At 34.1% G+C, this 21,167-nt stretch overlaps 1 protein-coding gene across 3 annotated transcripts in view; it reads left to right on the top strand.

Annotated features, from left to right (window-relative positions):
* Nucleotides 1–21,167, top strand: part of Strip (striatin interacting protein) — a 239,683-nt gene that overhangs the window by 16,876 nt on the left and 201,640 nt on the right. For all 3 annotated transcript variants that reach the window (XM_081762663.1, XM_081762661.1, XM_081762662.1), the window contains exons 3-4: nucleotides 11,004–11,165; nucleotides 13,723–13,844. In XM_081762663.1, coding sequence (XP_081618789.1) covers nucleotides 11,004–11,165; nucleotides 13,723–13,844 — 284 coding nt within the window. The remainder of the gene's footprint in view (nucleotides 1–11,003; nucleotides 11,166–13,722; nucleotides 13,845–21,167) is intronic.

Raw genomic sequence — 21,167 nt, 5'->3', positions numbered from 1 at the left:
CCCCTTGAAAAATTTGGAAGGGGTACCTTGGCCCACCCCTTAAATTTTGGAAATTGCCAAATCTAAAAATTTGGTATGGTAGCCTAGGACCACAGTATGTACCTCTATCAGTATTGGGGGTCAATGTCGTTCCCTTTCATGGGTAAAAAATTGCCTAAAATTCACATTTCGGAGGTTTTTGACCTAATTTATCCCCTTGGATGAGGTGTTATTACCCTATATAGTTATATGGGCGTATACAGGGGTCCATTACCTTTCATAAGACATGGGTATATTAATGCACCCATTGAAAAATTTGGGAGGGGTACCTTGGCCCACCCCTTAAATTTTGGAAATTGCCCAATTTAAACATTTGGTATTATAGTATAGGACCCTAATATGTATTATGATAAATTTGGATGGTCCACCTCGTTCCCTTTTAGGGGTACCAAATTGCCAAAATATAAACGTAAGCAATACGTAGTACCACGTGTTTGGTTTTGACCTAATTTATCCCCTTGGATGAGGTCCTATTACCTTATATGTTTATATGAGCGTATACAGGAGTCTATTACCTTTCATAAGACATGGATATATTGGTGCACCCCGGGAGGGGTACCTTGGCCCACCCCTTCAATTTTAGAAATTGCCCAATTTAAACATTTGGTATAATAGTATAGAGCCCTAGTATGTATCACTATAAATTTGGGTGGTCCACCTTGTTCCCTTTCATGGGTACACAATTGCCAAATTTTAGTACAACCACGTGTTTGGTCTTTTGACCTAATTTATCACCTTTGATGAGGTGTTATTATCCTATATCGTTATATGGGCGTATACAGGGGTTCATTACCTTTCATAAGATATGGGTATATTAATGCACCCCCAGGAGGGGTACCTTGGACCACCCTTTAATTTTGGAAATTGCCCAATTTAAACATTCGGTATAATAGTATAGGACCCTAATATATATTAATGTAATTTCGTTCCCTTTTAGGGGTACAAAATTGCCAAAATATAAATGTAAGCAATACGTTGTACCACGTGTTTCGTTTTTTTACCTAATCTATTCCATTGGACGAGGTCCTATTACCTTATACGTTATATGGTCACGTATGGGGATTCATTTCCTATCATAAGACATAGGTACATTTGTGCACCCGGGAGGGGTACTTTGACCCACCCCTTTAATTTTGGAAATTGTCCCTTTTATATGTTTGGTATTATAGTATAGGACCCTAATATAAATTACTATAAATTTTGGTGGTCCACCTCGTTCCCTTTCATGGGTACACAATTGCCAAATTTTAGTACAACCACGTGTTTGGTTTTGGCTCAATTTATCCCCTTGGATGAGGTCCTATTACCTTATATGGTTATATGGTCATGTATATATTGGTCCATTTCCTATTATAAGACATGGGTACATTGATGCACCCTTTAAATTTTTGGAAGGGGTACCATGGCCAACCCCTTAAATTTTGGAAATTTTCCAATTTGAGCATTCGGTATCATAGTACATGCCTCAACATGTATCATGATAAATTTGGGTGGTCCACCTCGTTCCCTTTAGGGGTACAAAATTGCCAAAATATAAACGTAAGCAATACGTTGTACCACGTGTTTGGTTTTTGGCCCAATTTCTCCCCTTTGATGAGGTTCTATTACCTTATATGGTTATATGGTCATGTATATGGGTTCATTTCCTATCATAAGACATGGGTACATTGACGCACCCTTTAAAAATTTGGGAGGGGTATCTTGGCTCATCCACTCGGTTTTAGAAATTTTTTAATATAAGCATTTGGTATCATAGTACAGGACTTCAATATGTACCACTATAAATTTGGATGGTCCACATCGTTCCCTTTCATGGGTAAAGAACTACCAAAAAATCAAATTTCGGAGGTTATTGACACCTATTTAGCACGTTATATGGTTTATTACCTTTATATGTTTATGTTCCCTTTGAAATTTGGGAATTATCAAATAACAAAATTCGGTAAACGTTTTCTAGGACCCATTGGTGTTCCTCTTATGGCCAAATATTCAAAATTTAAATGTTATTGACCGGTTTTATTATTGAATAAGTACAGGATTTATTACTTTTTTTTCATAAGACACAGGTGTATTTGTGTACCAATCTTAAATTTTGGGAGGGGGTACATTTCTTATTGTCGTATCAATAATTGGTAATTGGATAGTATATCATTCATTGGGTAAATCATTGTCAAATATGAGTATGATCACGTGATCAGTTATTAACCTATGATGGGATTAGGAGTCCAGGACATTGGTACATTAAAACTTTGTAGTATAATTTAAGAATTGTCAAATGAAATTACGTCATTGGTTTTGATTATTCACGCCAAATATAAACGTAAGCAAGACGTTGTACCACGTGATTGTCCTTGATGAGGTAGTGTACAGGGATTCATTTCCTTTGTTGTGGTACTTCTTAAGTTTGAGTACACACACTTCTAGAAAACAGTTGGTTCTACTCAGGTAAACAATTGACGGACATTATTGACCTTATTGAACATATAATAATATGATTAACTCTAAGACTTAGGTATATCAGGAGAAGTATTCTTTAAATTTGGGAATGGTGATAAACAGAATTTTAACATAAGGCGCGAAATTAGAAACAATACATTGAACTTTAGTCACAGCTCATAGTCTAAGATCATTGGTGGTGATTGATTTGAAATCTGATAGCTATCCTTATTGAATCTTATGACTCATAGACGAAAGGCAATACATGCTACAACACTGGCAAAGTTATTGTTAATGCAATTTGATTGGTTGATCACTATCTTTCCTGCAATCTGATTGGTTGATCACTATCTTTCGTGCAATCTGATTGGCTGATGATTTTCAAATCTTTGCTGTATTCAGTTTTAAGTTTTGTTTAACATTTAAAAATCTTGGTTTCGTTCAACATTTTGCACTCACTGATAAATATGATCAAAACCGTTTATTTGTTAATCGAATAGTTAAAAACCGGATAAAGTTTGACGGTTAACCGTGAAACGTAAAATTTTTTTAGTTTGACATTTTTTTTTTGCTTGAAATTTTTTTGTTTGAAAATTTTTTCGTTTCCAAATTTTTTTGTTTCAAAATTTTGTTTGAGATTTTTTCGTTTGAAATTTTTTGTTTGAAAATTTTTTCGTTTGAAATTTTTTGTTTGAAAATTTTTGTTCGAAAATTTTGTTTAAAATTTTTTGTTTAAAATTTTTCGTTTCCAAATTTTTTGTTTGAAATTTTTTGTTTCAAAATTTTGTTTGAAATTTTTTTCGCTTCAAAATTTTGTTTGAATTTTTTTTGGTTTGAAATTTTTTGTTTGAATTTTTTTTCGTTTCAAAATTTTGTTTCAAAGATTTTTGTTTGAAATTTTTGTTTCAAAGTTTGAGTTGACATTTTTAAAAGTTTGTGCACCTATTAGTAAAGAACCAGAACTGTTTAGAACAAAAACCTTTGACAACATTGTGGTGCAATAGTACACGTCAGAACCTGGGGTTGTACTTGAAATGAAAAAACACAATTCATTGAAATGGATCATTTTATTACACTCCACATACATCCATACCAGATAGTGGTTCTGGATATTGTCGATACAATGTATTTTGAACTTCTTGCACTAGTTTGTCTTTAGCATATAATTTTAATTCCAGTTGAAGTCTTTTAAGGTCTAATGCAATATCAATTGGTGGAAACTCAATGTCCATTTGATCACAAATAAACTGTTTATCAATACAGGTATGCACTAGCCGGAACTGTTTAGAACAAAAACATCTGGCAACGTTGTTTATCATGGTGCAATAGTACACGTCAGAACATAATAATGCAACGTCATCAGTTTTGCATCATATATAAGTATCGTTCGAGTTAGTATTCATGATAACGTCATCATGGCTACTTGTCTGCAGTTTCTAAACACACGTGATGTGATGAAATCATTTACCAAGATTACTGATTTACAACAGAATGTACCTTATAGAATCTTAGCTAGCCAAATGATCCCTACAAAGTTTGGATTAAGAATCGTAGTGAAGCTTGAAAATGATAAGAATATAATTTTACCAGCAAGATATTTACCCATGGAACCATCAAAACAAGAAGAACTGCTGCGTTTCTTAAATACTGGATCTGTATCTTTATGTTACAAAGGATTCTTGGGTCGAAGTCATCAACTTGAATTTAGTACACAGCCAGATTCGTCAGCCATTGTGATGAAATCATGAATTCAAACGTCAGCACATTTCTTTCCAATGACGTCAGCTGTAGTTGTATGAATGTGGTTGGTCGGCATGACGTCAGCAACTGTGATGAAATCATGAATTCAAACGTCAGCACATTCCTTACCAATGACGTCAGCCGTAGTTCTATAAATTAACCAATACCGTGAAATCATTTGAGCAAGTGCTTTTCAGGAGGAAAAGATGTGTACTTCTAACGATAAAGAGTTCATCTTCGCAAGCTATTATCCAATAAATATATTTCAAACAAAACATGTGATGATTGGTATCAGTGCTAGAACATTTGAACCTGTGATTCGATTGGGCAAAGCAGAACAATTTGGTGTACAACTGACCTGTGAAGAATGGCACGAATCGACCAAATGAACGATGAGCTAAATGTGACCATAGTCAAATCATTAGGCTCAAATCATGAAGTGGTGATGCGTACAGTCCTCGAAGAGAAGATGGTGCTGTTACGTAAAAAGAGTACATTCCATGTCCCTCGTAACATGGTGTATCTAACACAAACTGAATGGAACAAATTCATCAGCGTATTTCAGTGTGTGAAACATGCAGTGGAAGTGTGCAACAAAACTAGTATATTCCTGAAAAAGTACTATTTTGAAAAATGTGTTATGCATATTGTACAACATGTATCTAGATATTGTGATGGTTGTCAACATCGTTCGTGGGTGCATACCTGTATTGATAAACAGTTTATTTCTGATCAAATGGACATTGAGTTTCCACCAATTGATATTGCATTAGACCTTAAAAGACTTCAACTGGAATTAAAATTATATGCTAAAGACAAACTAGTGCAAGAAGTTCAAAATACATTGTATCGACAATATCCAGAACCACTATCTGGTATGGATGTATGTGGAGTGTAATAAAATGATCCATTTCAATGAATTGTGTTTTTTCATTTCAAGTACAACCCCAGGTTCTGACGTGTACTATTGCACCACAATGTTGTCAAAGGTTTTTGTTCTAAACAGTTCTGGTTCTTTACTAATGGGCGCACAAACTTTTAAAAATGTCAACTCAAACTTTGAAACAAAAATTTCAAACAAAAATCTTTGAAACAAAATTTTGAAACGAAAAAAAATTCAAACAAAAAATTTCAAACCAAAAAAAAAATTCAAACAAAATTTTGAAGCGAAAAAAATTTCAAACAAAATTTTGAAACAAAAAATTTCAAACGAAAAAATCTCAAACAAAATTTTGAAACAAAAAAATTTGGAAACGAAAAAATTTTCAAACAAAAAAATTTCAAGCAAAAAAAAATTTCAAACTAAAAAAATTTTACGTTTCACGGTTAACCGTCAAACTTTATCCGGTTTTTAACTATTCGATTAACAAATAAACGGTTTTGATCATATTTATCAGTGAGTGCAAAATGTTGAACGAAACCAAGATTTTTAAATGTTAAACAAAACTTAAAACTGAATACAGCAAAGATTTGAAAATCATCAGCCAATCAGATTGCACGAAAGATAGTGATCAACCAATCAGATTGCAGGAAAGATAGTGATCAACCAATCAAATTGCATTAACAATAACTTTGCCAGTGTTGTAGCATGTATTGCCTTTCGTCTATGAGTCATAAGATTCAATAAGGATAGCTATCAGATTTCAAATCAATCACCACCAATGATCTTAGACTATGAGCTGTGACTAAAGTTCAATGTATTGTTTCTAATTTCGCGCCTTATGTTAAAATTCTGTTTATCACCATTCCCAAATTTAAAGAATACTTCTCCTGATATACCTAAGTCTTAGAGTTAATCATATTATTATATGTTCAATAAGGTCAATAATGTCCGTCAATTGTTTACCTGAGTAGAACCAACTGTTTTCTAGAAGTGTGTGTACTCAAACTTAAGAAGTACCACAACAAAGGAAATGAATCCCTGTACACTACCTCATCAAGGACAATCACGTGGTACAACGTCTTGCTTACGTTTATATTTGGCGTGAATAATCAAAACCAATGACGTAATTTCATTTGACAATTCTTAAATTATACTACAAAGTTTTAATGTACCAATGTCCTGGACTCCTAATCCCATCATAGGTTAATAACTGATCACGTGATCATACTCATATTTGACAATGATTTACCCAATGAATGATATACTATCCAATTACCAATTATTGATACGACAATAAGAAATGTACCCCCTCCCAAAATTTAAGATTGGTACACAAATACACCTGTGTCTTATGAAAAAAAAGTAATAAATCCTGTACTTATTCAATAATAAAACCGGTCAATAACATTTAAATTTTGAATATTTGGCCATAAGAGGAACACCAATGGGTCCTAGAAAACGTTTACCGAATTTTGTTATTTGATAATTCCCAAATTTCAAAGGGAACATAAACATATAAAGGTAATAAACCATATAACGTGCTAAATAGGTGTCAATAACCTCCGAAATTTGATTTTTTGGTAGTTCTTTACCCATGAAAGGGAACGATGTGGACCATCCAAATTTATAGTGGTACATATTGAAGTCCTGTACTATGATACCAAATGCTTATATTAAAAAATTTCTAAAACCGAGTGGATGAGCCAAGATACCCCTCCCAAATTTTTAAAGGGTGCGTCAATGTACCCATGTCTTATGATAGGAAATGAACCCATATACATGACCATATAACCATATAAGGTAATAGAACCTCATCAAAGGGGAGAAATTGGGCCAAAAACCAAACACGTGGTACAACGTATTGCTTACGTTTATATTTTGGCAATTTTGTACCCCTAAAGGGAACGAGGTGGACCACCCAAATTTATCATGATACATGTTGAGGCATGTACTATGATACCGAATGCTCAAATTGGAAAATTTCCAAAATTTAAGGGGTTGGCCATGGTACCCCTTCCAAAAATTTAAAGGGTGCATCAATGTACCCATGTCTTATAATAGGAAATGGACCAATATATACATGACCATATAACCATATAAGGTAATAGGACCTCATCCAAGGGGATAAATTGAGCCAAAACCAAACACGTGGTTGTACTAAAATTTGGCAATTGTGTACCCATGAAAGGGAACGAGGTGGACCACCAAAATTTATAGTAATTTATATTAGGGTCCTATACTATAATACCAAACATATAAAAGGGACAATTTCCAAAATTAAAGGGGTGGGTCAAAGTACCCCTCCCGGGTGCACAAATGTACCTATGTCTTATGATAGGAAATGAATCCCCATACGTGACCATATAACGTATAAGGTAATAGGACCTCGTCCAATGGAATAGATTAGGTAAAAAAACGAAACACGTGGTACAACGTATTGCTTACATTTATATTTTGGCAATTTTGTACCCCTAAAAGGGAACGAAATTACATTAATATATATTAGGGTCCTATACTATTATACCGAATGTTTAAATTGGGCAATTTCCAAAATTAAAGGGTGGTCCAAGGTACCCCTCCTGGGGGTGCATTAATATACCCATATCTTATGAAAGGTAATGAACCCCTGTATACGCCCATATAACGATATAGGATAATAACACCTCATCAAAGGTGATAAATTAGGTCAAAAGACCAAACACGTGGTTGTACTAAAATTTGGCAATTTTGTACCCCTAAAAGGGAACGAGGTGGACCACCCAAATTTATAGTGATCCATATTAGCCTCCTATACTATAATACCAAATGTTTAAATTGGGCAATTTCTAAAAATGAAGGGGTGGGCCAAGGTACCCCTCCCGGGGTGCATTAATATACCCATGTCTTATGAAAGGTAATGGACCCCTGTATACGCCCATATAACCATATAGGGTAATAACACCTCATCAAAGGGATAACTTAGGTCGAAACCAAACACGTGGTATAACGTATTGCTTACGTTTATATTTTGGCAATTGTGTACCCCTAGAAGGGAACGAGGTGGACCGCCCAAATTTATCATGATACATATTAGGGTCCTGTACTATAATACCCAATGTTTAAATTGGTCAATTTCCAAAATTTAAGGTGTGGGCCAAGGTACCCCCTCCCAAATTTTTCAATGGGTGCATTAATATACCCATATGTTATGAAAAGTAATGGACCCCTGTATACGTCCATATAACTATATAGGGTAATAACACCTCATCCAAGGGGATAAATTAGGTCAAAAACCTCCGAAATGTGAATTTTAGGCAATTTTTTACCCATGAAAGGGAACGACATTGACCCCCAATACTGATAGAGGTACATACTGTGGTCCTAGGCTACCATACCAAATTTTTAGATTTGGCAATTTCCAAAATTTAAGGGGTGGGCCAAGGTACCCCTCCCAAATTTTTCAAGGGGTGCATTAATATACCCATGTCTTATGAAAGGGAATGGACCCCTGTATACGCCCATATAACCATATAGGGTAATAACACCTCATCCAAGGGGATAAATTAGGTCAAAAACCCCCGAAATTTGACTTTTTGGCAATTTTTTACCCATGAAAGGGAACGACATAGACCCCCAATACTGATAGAGGTACATACTATGGTCCTACCCTACCATACCAAATTTTTAGATTTGGCAATTTCCAAAATTTAAGGGGGGTGGTCCTAGGTACCCCTGCCAAAATTTAGGGGGTGGGCCATGGTACCCCTGCCAAAATTTAGAGGGGGTGGTCCTATGTACCCCTAGGTCATTGACCCCGGCCAGGGACCATGGGTCCTGAGGCAGGGACCCAGGGGCCAAAAAGTTCGGCAAAGTGGGGCCCATACTACTGCGTGGGATTGTCTTTTCAAGAACATATCCAATCATAACTGTCTACACCTTGACTAGTAGTCACTAAAAGTTTAGGGGCACCTTGGTGTGCCTAATAAATTTTAGGATGATCCTTGGCTCACCCTCTTTATTTGGCATGAGTACATTGGCCCATTCTTCTCAGTTTTGTGTAGGGGTGCATAGGACTGGAAATTGTCAAAGATTTTGGTTGATGTGTATAGACAGGGGTATGTACACTCATGTGCAAATTTGTGCTTTATGTCTGTAGAAGTTACATAATATAAATAATTATCTTTCTTATGTGAGAAAATTTCATGTGTCTTCTTGGAAATGTGCAGAAAACACGCATTTCCAAAAAGATATTTGAAGAGAAAATAAATAAATAAATAGGTGTAATTAAAAAAAGAAATTCCGAAATTGTCATCGCCAAATTTTAAGTTCCCTTGTCGTAAACGTGGCAGACGCTCAGCGAAATTTACAAAGACACAAATAATGTTATGCTTTATTAGAAATACAACGTAAATCTGTCATAATACTAGTTCCTATACATTTGGTACAGCCAAATATGCATAATGAACATTTTACACGTACACAATCAGGGGTCGCGGTGGCTCAGTGGTAGAGCGTTCACCTCTGTTGCCTTGTGTCCTTGGTTCGATCTCCCAAGTGAAGTTTGTGGTAGACAAACAGCGCGTGCGTGGGTTTTCTCGTGGTTCTTCCGTTTCCTCCCACTTTCTTCATCCCACCATTTCATTCATTTCTCATCATCGTCCCCTTTAGCCTAGCCGGCATAACTATGGGACGTAAAAGTTTGATTTCGTTTCAATTCGTTTAGGTAAATAAACGGCTAAATAGAAGCAAGCCACAAAATATGCAAAGCTATTAGGTAATTTGGCTTACCGATTTCGTTGTATACGTTTACCAAGTTGAAAAACTTTAACTTACCTTCGTAGAGTAGTTGGTAAGCGTGTGCTCTCCACGTATTTAACTTTTTCCATGATTAGCAATTGAAATTCCATAGCCTACAGTAAACTTAAACTTAAACTTAAAAAAAAAAAAAAAAACCTATTAATTCGTTAAACGTTTTCTTCTTCTGTTTTTACTATTATCCTTTTCATTGTAGTTTATTTAAATATTTGCAAATAATTCAGAATGACATCTTTAAAACTGTTGAAATTATGAAGAATTTTCTAAAGAGAGGAAACTTATTTTCTAATCATTTTGATAACTGGAAAGGGAAACTTTTAAATATTTCAAACTTTAGTTAACATGTGACTGAACCTCAATGAAAAATTACTAAAATAAAACATTTAATATTAATAGTCTTTGGAAGTTAGAGCATGGACACAAATAATGCACTAAACTATTAGTTGTCGATTAAAAGTGTAGTAAGAATAGTTCTCAACTCAAGTAGAAAATTCGCCCTTTGCTTCACGAAAATAATAAACATTTTACAAATAAATAAATAAATAAAAAATAAAAATAAAAAAAAAAATGCTGAAAAGTAATTTTATAATATCTATCAAGCGAACGTAGGCTAGTAATCTGGTAGGTTAATATTGATGCTTCATAATCTGGACTCTCCAGGTTTTGATTTCGATACGGAGCATTCTGACTGATGCTTTTGCAGTACCACCAAGTGAATGCTGGAATAACTTTAGTACATAAGCTTTGGCAAACTTTCTTTAAAAGTTTCTTCTTGTGTTGTTAGTGTTTCAGTGTAAAATGTCCTTTCTTGCTGCATCGGATTTTTTTTCTTTTTTAAGTAAATAACTGAATAAAGTACATATTATATATGATAAAATATATATCGACGAGATTTGCGACAGTAACGTCATCTCGTGCTCAAAGGCTCAACATATATATTAGACTGCAACATATATATTAATGTAATTAATACTGTTGAATCTCAACATGTTCCGATCAGTTGACCAAGTAAAAGAAAATTATATTAATGAAAAATAATTTAAAGAACATTGAATGAGTGGTGAAAAAAGGTTTTTAAAAACTAATTAGAATACGTGTAATTATATTATAGGCGTTCGAAGAACAGATGGAAAAGTATAAAATTGCTCCCTATTGGCAACAAATGACAGAAGAACAAAGAAAATCTGTGATAATGAAACTCCTGGATCAGTTGGAAGTATCCAGTAAATCAGTTAGGATGGAAGCTGCTCGATGCTTTTTCTATTTAGCTCAGGTAAGTGCCATGTATTATATTATTATTATTATTATTACAAGTAGTATGTGCGTAAAGGTGTATATGTGCCACTGTTTAAGAAAAGAGAAATAGCAATAGCTATAATTTGAAGTTAACAATAAATCTATTTTGCTACATATATAGTAGGAATGGCCAATTGCGGAATGTTTACTTTCCGGAATCCGGAAAATAAAATCGGAAAACGTTCCGGATTTTTTTTTTTTTTTTTTTTTTTTTTTTTTTTTTTTTGCGAATGCTTAAATTTTTCCGAAATCTGGAAAGTAAAATTTCCGATTCTGGAAAATTTTGGCCATCCCTATATAATACATAAATAAAGAGCGATTTCCTCCAGCAAAATAGCAAGTGAAATTATTATTGGCAACGAACAACATACTTTTTACCGCCACAAAAGTTCTTTTTTTATTTTCTCGAAAATTACGCACGATAATTTATCTCCAACCATCTTGTTTTGTTGAGGTCGATGTGATCTATGATTATATTTGGATAATGTTTTGATTAAACAGAAATTAAAGTTTAAGATTGAATGCTGATTTTAGGATAAGATTCTACAATGTACTGTCGTCTTCCTTATGTCAGAATGAAGAGCTTAATGCTTGCATATTTCGTATCAGTTTGACTTCATTAAATGGAATGTTTCTCATGCAGCATCAACTTGTAGTTTTACACAACATAAATTTTTAGGTTTACAAAGAAATTATTTTTTCTCTATTTTTATGGAAACTACGTACGATGGTTTATACTCACTTATATCACTTCGCTCAGTTCAGTGAGATCTATCGTTTTTGGACAATTCTTCGTCCCTTTAAACATTAGACATTGTAGAATAATTGAAGGGCTTTTATGTCTACCGGCTCCCATGAGATAATCGAGGTGAAGTAGTGCGGGATTTGGACAGTACTTGGATGATGAGTATCCATTTGATGAATCCAGGTGGTGGTAGTAGGCGGCGTTCAACCAGCGTCGTGACAATTGGAGAACCACGTGAATAAAAACCATAACAATCTACATAAGAAAACTCGCAAAACACTTGCAAAAATGAAAATATTTGTGATGCTGTCTACACATCTTCTATCTTCCTTTTGGGGCTTCGTGCCAGGGAGTTTAAGACTTTTGTGTAAGGTATTTGAATATTTAATAGGTGGAAAATAAGAAGAATGTATGTTATAAAAGCAGAATCGCTGTAGTCCAAATGCTTAATGTGAAAACTTACAAATGAAAACTTATTCGATTCAGTTAGCTAGTATTTTTGTTGTTTCTCTGTGACATCTGAGCAATGAAGTTTTATACGAACATCATGTCTGTTAATTTTCTTGGTGTACCATTAAATATTTCGTCATCATTTATTTGGATTTATTGTCGTTTTCAGGTAAAAGGGCTGATGTGAGAGACTAAAATTCCATTTTATCTGTGAAAGCATCTGTGTTCTGTAAATTTCCATGTTTCTATCCTTGATAAATTTGCTATACTTCAGTATCCCCACTTACAGACATATACGACACATTCGTGTATTTGTCTTGTCCGTCCGTAGCTTTACAGACTTAATAAGCATTAAAGATAAGCAATTGTTATTTCAAACTCAAGTAACCGGAAGCTAGTGCAATACAACTAGGATTTTTTTTTTTTTCTGAGTGCGCCGTCAAGATCCACCAAAAATTTCCAAGCTTTTATCTTTCATACTATATTTTGAAATGCAGTATAAAAGCTAATAGCTTTTCCATATTTGACAACAATATTTTCTTATTTTAGAAAATAGGAATATGCTTAATGTAAAGGAGTGAAATGTGAAAATACTAAGGCTGTAGTATTCTCTCAGATACTATTTTGAAGCTTGTGATTTCAACGCCAATATTATCAAGTCGAACATACTATTTTACCCTGTTTTTAATAGTTTTACACTTTTACCCTTCGTGACCTTGTATTACAAGGGAATATTATCTCAGACCCTTTTTAGAAATATTTAGATAGAAATACTCCACGATTAAGACGGGTTACGAAAGAAAGTAAGGTCACTATGTACATAAGAAAAAATAACTCTTTATCTCCCCTAGTTACCAAGTTGCAATCGTGATATTAATGTAGAAGTCGTAGATATTTGATTAAAAGAGATCAACAAACGGATTACCCTTGAACTCAGTTCTTTGTCAGTTAATAACAACACAGATGTTACAACCATACCATATTGTGAACATGCTAAATTCATCCATAGAAGGACCACAGGCTGTTTTTTAACAGCTTTGATTAGAAGTATTCAAAATCAATTACTAAGGTAGTTTAGTCATCATCACACTTACTGTATAAATAAAAAATTACATTTGACATTTATTTATTTATTTTAAATGTAATACTTCGTCTTGCATGACATTTTTCTTTGTGAGGGTAATTTAAGATATCAGTGAATATTTTTGGCGATCCGCAGAAAATGCAGATTTTAACTTTGAAAGCGGTGTATTCACCTGATATTTTAAGAAGCTGTATTTGATATTAATGTGCTTGTTAAAGAAGTACCTGATTGAGGACTTTTCATTGTTTTTTGTAGGGATGTTGGGCCGAAGTTCAGTCTGACGAAGAACAGCAGCAGTGGGCACAATCAAATGTAATGCTTCTATACGAGAGTGGGGTGTTTACATCGTTCGTAGAGCTTCTTAACATTGAAATCGAGTAAGTAAACACTCATATCGGACAACGCTAGTATCTTATAAGCCGGACAGTTGTGCTCGGATTGTTTATGTATAGCAGTAGAAGGTATGGACCACCGCACTAAACTTCGCTCCAATTTCTTAAAATAACTTATGTTATTCTGCAGCGTATTTATTTATGGAATACAAACAAAATTGTTTCGGTGCCTGATAGTTGCCAACCCAAATGTCTGACGTGTTTCGAACTCCATTAAATTCATTTTCGTATTCAATTTGATTTGAGTTCAGCGTCCCTTTCAGCTACAAGGCTATTTGACATGGACCTACAGTTTAACATGGGATCCAAACTACAAGAATTCGCACGCCAAAGGCACTACGCTATCTACATAAGGGAATTAATTTGATAAGTATCTGTATATAATGAATTAGACAATAGTGTAAATGTGTTTACCTGTACTGTCGCTAAATATTTCGTCAGGTTGTAACGTTATATTTTATATTTCAACTTGTTACATCAGGGTGTCTATCGGTCACGAAAGTCACGAATGTCACGAAAGTCACGAAATCAGAAAACGGTCATGAAAGTCACGAAAAAGTCACGACATTTAGCTTTTGGCTCACGATTTTTTTAACTGTACAAATGTAAGTACAGATTGGAAAATTTTGTTCTATAAAACGTCAAAATTCACCATCAAAAATGTCTGGCCGGTTTTAGACGCTACCAAATCGCAAGCAAAGTACGTTTCTATCGCATGGATGAAATTTCGGCCTAATTCGTACCCAAATTCGCTCCTGAAAATGTTAAGAAATTTTATGATTTGGTAAAGAAAAGATCACGAAAAAGTCAATCACAGACAAATGCCTATCTTCTTTTAAACAACTGACATTACATGATTATTTGTATAAAACCAACATATATTCTACATTTTCTTCTTCTTATCAACAAATTGTGCACTTTTAAGCGCCGTTGCCCAAAATAACTACAATAAAATGGAAGTAATTTATAAATTAGATATACAATCTCGTTGTATATATGGCTCCTGACGAGGACTTCTTAAATTGATTACAATTTTAAAAAGAATCCTGGACGGTTACATATTCTTACATACATGGTTATCTTACTTTCCGAATAGCCCTCCTATATATAAATTACAGTACATATATTAATTTCATTTTATATCAACAATAATCTTACATTTATTTAATAATAAATTATATTTTAATTCTATAAATTATTGACGATTAGGAATTATTCAAAAATACGATCAACTTGTTACTTATTTTGGTCCAAAAAATAGATTCTTTAATTCAGTATCTTTGGAGCTCATTAACACATTAAACGAAAATACATTGACATATTATATAACTTATTTCTTCCACTTGGGCATCATTAAGATGATTACAAAAGAATTGAAAAGCACAATGTTGATAAGTGAAGCGAATTACAAAGAAATCATAACAATACTCCAAATAAAACAAAACAAACTTGATCAATATAACGGAATAATACAAATAAAGAAAATTATCATATTAAGAATTAATCTGATAATTCAATATTATCTATGTTAATTTTAGATAAAACTTTTGAAGGAACTAACGTTTTAATTAATTGTATCCATTTACTTTGGTATATTTTGATGGACGCTATAATTTCAACTCATCAACATTATGTAAACCCAAAAGTTCACCGGCTTTCACGGCTTTAAGATTAACTTGTTTAGTACACAAATAGGGTCTTACGTATAAATCGCAAAACTTATAAATTATTTTTAATGACGCATCGCTTTGAGGATCCAACCTCACAAAAACTAGATCGTTTATTTGAATTTTAGATTTACCCGCTTATTGATGTTCTGTTTTCTGATTTCGTAAACGAAATTTTTGAGTTCTACGAAGATGTACCATACTTACAAGATGCGAATAATCCATTTCATCATCTTCATTAAGTTTAATATTAAAATGTTGCTCTATTGGCTTTATAGAGTCTGTTCCATTATGATATTCGCCGGAGCGACAACCAAAGTATCTGAAACTGAATAATTCAAAAAGTAGGTGATTTCTGTAACATATTTAATCCAGTCAGTGTGTTTTTCCCGACAACAGTGTCCAAATAGCATACCAAGATTTCGGTTCACATTTTCAACAACAGAACTACTTGGGTGATACGGTGTAACAAAATGCACTTTAATATTGACATTGTACATTGCACGGATGAATACATTACTGCGAAATTGTCCACCATTATCACAGAGGATATGCTCAATTGGGTATATATACAATGAGGTATATATACATTCAAAATTCGATGTACAATGGCAGACGAAGTTGCTTTTCGTAGAGGATATGCGAATAAATATCTTGTGAATATATCCATAACGGTAAAAAGAAAAGTTTCACCTATAGGTGCTCGAGGAAGAGGACCATATAAATCTAAAGAAATGAAGGAATGAGGTCTTTCAGGAATGATTGACAGCATAGGTTATATATAGATTGATAGTTATGTTTAATTTTCATACATTCTTCACAATCATTGATGTAATTTTGATCTGTGTTCGTAATGATTTCCAATAAAAGGATTTAGTAATTAATGAGTATACTTTCAAATATCCGAAATGTCCAAAATCATCACGATACGCTTTAAGTATTCGAGGCACTAATACCGGTGGAATACAAATTTTCTCTGTTTTTATATGTGAAGTCCTTAATAATACGTCGTTAGACATTTGATATATTGTATCCCAATTGCGAGGACAATCACAATCCTTAGGGCAAGATGTTAGATGCTGTATAATTTTGGCATAACACTCACATTTCCTTTGTTGCTTTTTCAATTCTTCTATAGATATCTTTGATATTTCATCTTGTAATACTTTAAAAACGTTTATAGACAACATTCGATGATTGTCATCCGGGAATAACCTAGATAAGGTATCCACTGGGACGTTATTGGCTCCCTTAATATGCTGTACCTCGAAATCGAAAGATTGAAGTTCTAAAGACCATCTTAACAAACGATTATTGTATCTTTGTACTTTTTTAAGATGACGCAAAGAATCATGATCTGTTAGGACTATAAAATGGCAGTCACTGATGTATGGAGCAAACTTTTGTAGGGCAAAACGTACCGCGAGTAATTCGATTTCTGTGGTCAAATATCCCTTTTCTGCATTTTTCAATGTTCGACTCACACAGTGAATAACAGCTGGTTCATCTGTGGTTGGATTAGGTTGCCATAATATGCTAGAAATTCCAGATAAAGAACCATCACGTTGCACATAGAAAGGACGAATTTTTTCCATAGGATGATTTAGACGAATATTTCCATAATAATATTTTTTAATTTGTTAAAACTGTGTTCTTGTAAACTACCACATTGCCATGGGATTCCCTTTTTAGTTATAGAAAATAAAAGTTGATCAATTTCTGCAAATCAAGGTATTGATTTCCTAAATCAATTGAACAATCCCAGAACTTGACGTGTTTCTTTTAAGTTAGTAGGAACGGGTAAGTCTCTTATGGCTTGTATCTTGGATTCACTAAAATACATTCCTTGAGCATCTATAGAATAACCTAAGAATTCAATAGACTCCCTGAAAAAATTAGATTTTTCTTTATGTACTGTTAAACCTGCTTTCTCCAAACGCTCCAATACTGCATCTATGTTTTCTAAATAATCTAGGAGTTTTCTCCATAATTAAAATATCATCGGCATAGAAAATCACATTTGCACGAAGATTTTGACTTATCATTTTATTTAAACATGATGCTAAAGCAGCACTACCATTAATTAAACCAAAGACCACTCGATTATATTCATATAACTGCCCTTCAAACGAAAAAGCTGTATAGGTTGTTGAACTTTTTCCTAACAAGATCTAATTATACGCTATCACGAGATCCAAGTTCCCACCTATGAAATGAATGATCACTGCTATCTGTAATAGGCTTTTCACTTCCATGATCCATAATAACCTTTTCCTTATTATTGCAATCATTTACATAAAGAACATTATGTATAAAGGGTTGACACTGGTAAGCAATGTTATCAAGGAATTAAATTTTGAACAAGTTTGTCGTGAAGGGTATTAGTCCATTCAACGTACGTAAAAAAGGCACTTTACCTTGAACAAATTGCAATAGAAATTAAACATACGCCAAAATGATGCTGAGCACATTCTAAGCAAACCTGAAAATGTCCTCAAGAATATTCAATCTGAAAGGTCGTTAAATCCAATATGGTCGCCGTTGGTCATTTACGACAGAGATAACTATAAACGGAGTAATTATATGACTTTGTAACAAAATTACAGACTCAACATCTCAATAAAAGTTGTTCTCCATTATGTGTCCTCTCGAATGAGACATTGAACATATCTCTAATATATAGGGTGTCTCAAAAGACCCCTGATATAGGGTAACTCTCTTAATATCAGAGTGAGAACAAAACGTAAGAGGGGAAACCGTCTCCAAATATGATGTTTGCAATCTAAAGTGAAGGATTTTTTTTTTTTTTTTTTTTTTAAATCGGACGAACCATTTGTGCTGTACACTCTTTATGTGCCCAATGTTAAATGAAAATGCAATGTTGCCGTTTACCGGGAGGTGGATAAATTTTGTAAGAGTATGATGAATGGAGGAATGTTTGAAATGGAGGCTGGCCATCGACACGTTAGCATGAAAGACAGTAACTTCATCCACTTATGTTGTGGATCCCGGTAAAATTCAACGTTGCATTTTCATTTAACATTTGGCGTAAAAGAGTTTATAGCCCAAACGGCTCGTCCGATTTAAAAAAAAAATCCTTCACTTAGATTGAAAACATCATATTTTTTAGACGGTTTTTTCTCTTACATTTTGTTGTAACTCTGATAATAACAGTGTTACCCTATGTTAGGGGTCTTTTGAGACACTCTATACTTCATTCATTATCTACACATAGTAGGCCCTTTATGCTTCTTGTAAGTGTAAATGTAACTCTGTTTGTGGTTATTGTTTTCAAATGGTTGAATACTGAACTGTAACTGATGGTTTTAAGTTTATTTATCTCAGAAGGAATGCCAAGGAATTCAGAAAGGGAGTGAATTATATGTAGCTGCAATGACAGCCAAGCCTGGAAAAAGGTACATCAAGAATACCGAAAGAAATATGTGAATTTCAGTCAAATCAAGAAGGATACGCAATCAAGAATACTGCTCGATAAGGAGACATGTGCAAGTATTCTGAGTTCAAATTCGCCAGCATTTCATTTTGCTCTTAACTGTTCGTTTTGTTGTGAGCTTGATAGATATGAGGGTAAGTGGAAGGATCACTGCCTAATTCCACTAAAAGCTAATACTTTTTAAAAACAATATTGAAATTATATGAAGAACGCACTGGTGATTAGGCCACGACTGTAAAAAGTTGTATTGAATATGTCAGAGATTGGTTTGCGAAAGATGCATTGTACCACTCTACTTGCAGTGTAAATTTTAGAACAGGAAAGGGGATTCCAGGAAAGATGAGGAAGCAGATTTCATCGGGTGAATACGAATCGAAGAAAAAAGGCAGGCCCATGCAGACTGAAAAAGAGTATGCATTCTTGCCAGTAGTTGAGTATTTGGGAATGAACGATGATAGCAGGTTACCATATGTGATTTATTAAAGGTTATGGATCAGGAACTGTGCTATTCAGAAGAGCAAACGTACTCTGTCTAAACTATTGGAATGAAAGCTAAACTATTGGAATTATTTGCTGAAGGAATCACTATAACTGAAATAAATGGTAAAGTAGATGTTGTTACTTTCAAAGAGACATTTGCTAGAATCCTTCAAGAGTTTTATGATGAGAACATCAGAAAAGATATTGCACCTCAGAATATGAAACGCAATACCAGTGACGGTACAGGGTGTCCAATAGAAAGCGGGAACCATAAACGTGGTGCATCTGCAAGCCCAAACCAAAATCAGTTGCATCAGTTTCGGTTGAGCTAACTGGATTATACACCGACTCAAGGAAGCGATTTCGGTTTCAGTGTGTGCAACTGTAGCGATCTCTTTTAGGAATCCTCTTAACACCACAGGAAAAATGACATAGCACTTTCAAGAATGTACCCGTCAGTGGAAGGGTAGTACTATTTTGATGTTTCCATGGACTTTATTGCACACTTTTATTAACTTTGCTGTAGTGTGCACTAATCTCAACTGCTCCTCCACAGTACTTTTTCCGTTACTCTCATCATAAAATTCTTGAATGATTCTAACAGACGTCTCTTTGACTGTAACAACTCCACTTTCCCATTTCTTTCAGTTATAGTGATTCCTTTCCTGCTATCATCTTTCATCCTCAAAAAATCAACTACTGACAAGAAAGTATTCTCTCTCAGACTGCTCGGGCCTGCCTTTTTTCTTCGGTTCGTATTCACCTGATGACGTCTACTTCCTCATCTTTCCTGGAATCCCCTTTCCTATTCTAAAATTTACAATGCAAGCAGTGCGGCACACCGAGTCTTTCGCAAACAAATCTCTGACATATTCAATGCAACATTTTAGTCATGGTTCAATCGTCATTGAATTTTTCACATAATTTCAATGTTGTTTCTTGAAAAGTATTAGTTTTTAGTGGAACTAGAGAGTGATCCTTCCACTTACCCTCATATCTGTCAAGCTCACAACAAAACAAACAGTTAAGAGCATAATGAAATGCTGGCGAATTTGAACGTAGAATAATTACTTGCTGATGTCTCCTTATCGGACGGTATTCTAGATTGCGTATCCTTCTTGATTTGACTGGAATTCACATATTTCTTTCTTTATTCTTGATGTACTTTTTTCCAGGTTTGATTGTCAGTGCAGCTGCACATAATTCACTCGCTTTCTGAATTCCTTGGCATTCCTTCTGAGTTAAATAAAATTAAAATCATCAGTTACAGTTCAATATTCAACCATTCAGCCATTTGAAAACAATAATCACAGAGTTACATTTACACTCACAAGAAGCATAAAGGGCCTACTATGTGTAGATAATAAATAAAGTACAGAGTGTCTCAAAAGACCCCTGACATAGGGCAACACTTATTATCAGAGTTACAACAAAATGTAAGAAGGAAAACCGTCTCCAAATATGATGTTTTCAATCTAAGTGAAGGATTTTTTAAATCGGACGAACCGTTTGGGCTGTACACCCTTTATGCGTCCAATGTTAAATGAAAATTTAACATTGGCATTTAGCGGGACCCACAACATAAGTGGATGAAGTCACTGTTTTTCATGCTAACGTGAGTACCGTTCTGTATATTAGGTATTCCTCCAGATCTTTGATTTATATTTTCATAACTTCTGCCACCTATAAAATTGTTACGAAACCTGT

This window comes from Thermobia domestica, chromosome 6, assembly GCF_964235325.1.
Source record: "Thermobia domestica chromosome 6, izTheDome1.hap1.1, whole genome shotgun sequence".
In the NCBI taxonomy this organism is placed as follows: Eukaryota; Metazoa; Arthropoda; class Insecta; order Zygentoma; family Lepismatidae; genus Thermobia; species Thermobia domestica.
This window is presented reverse-complemented; position numbering and strand designations above follow the sequence as displayed.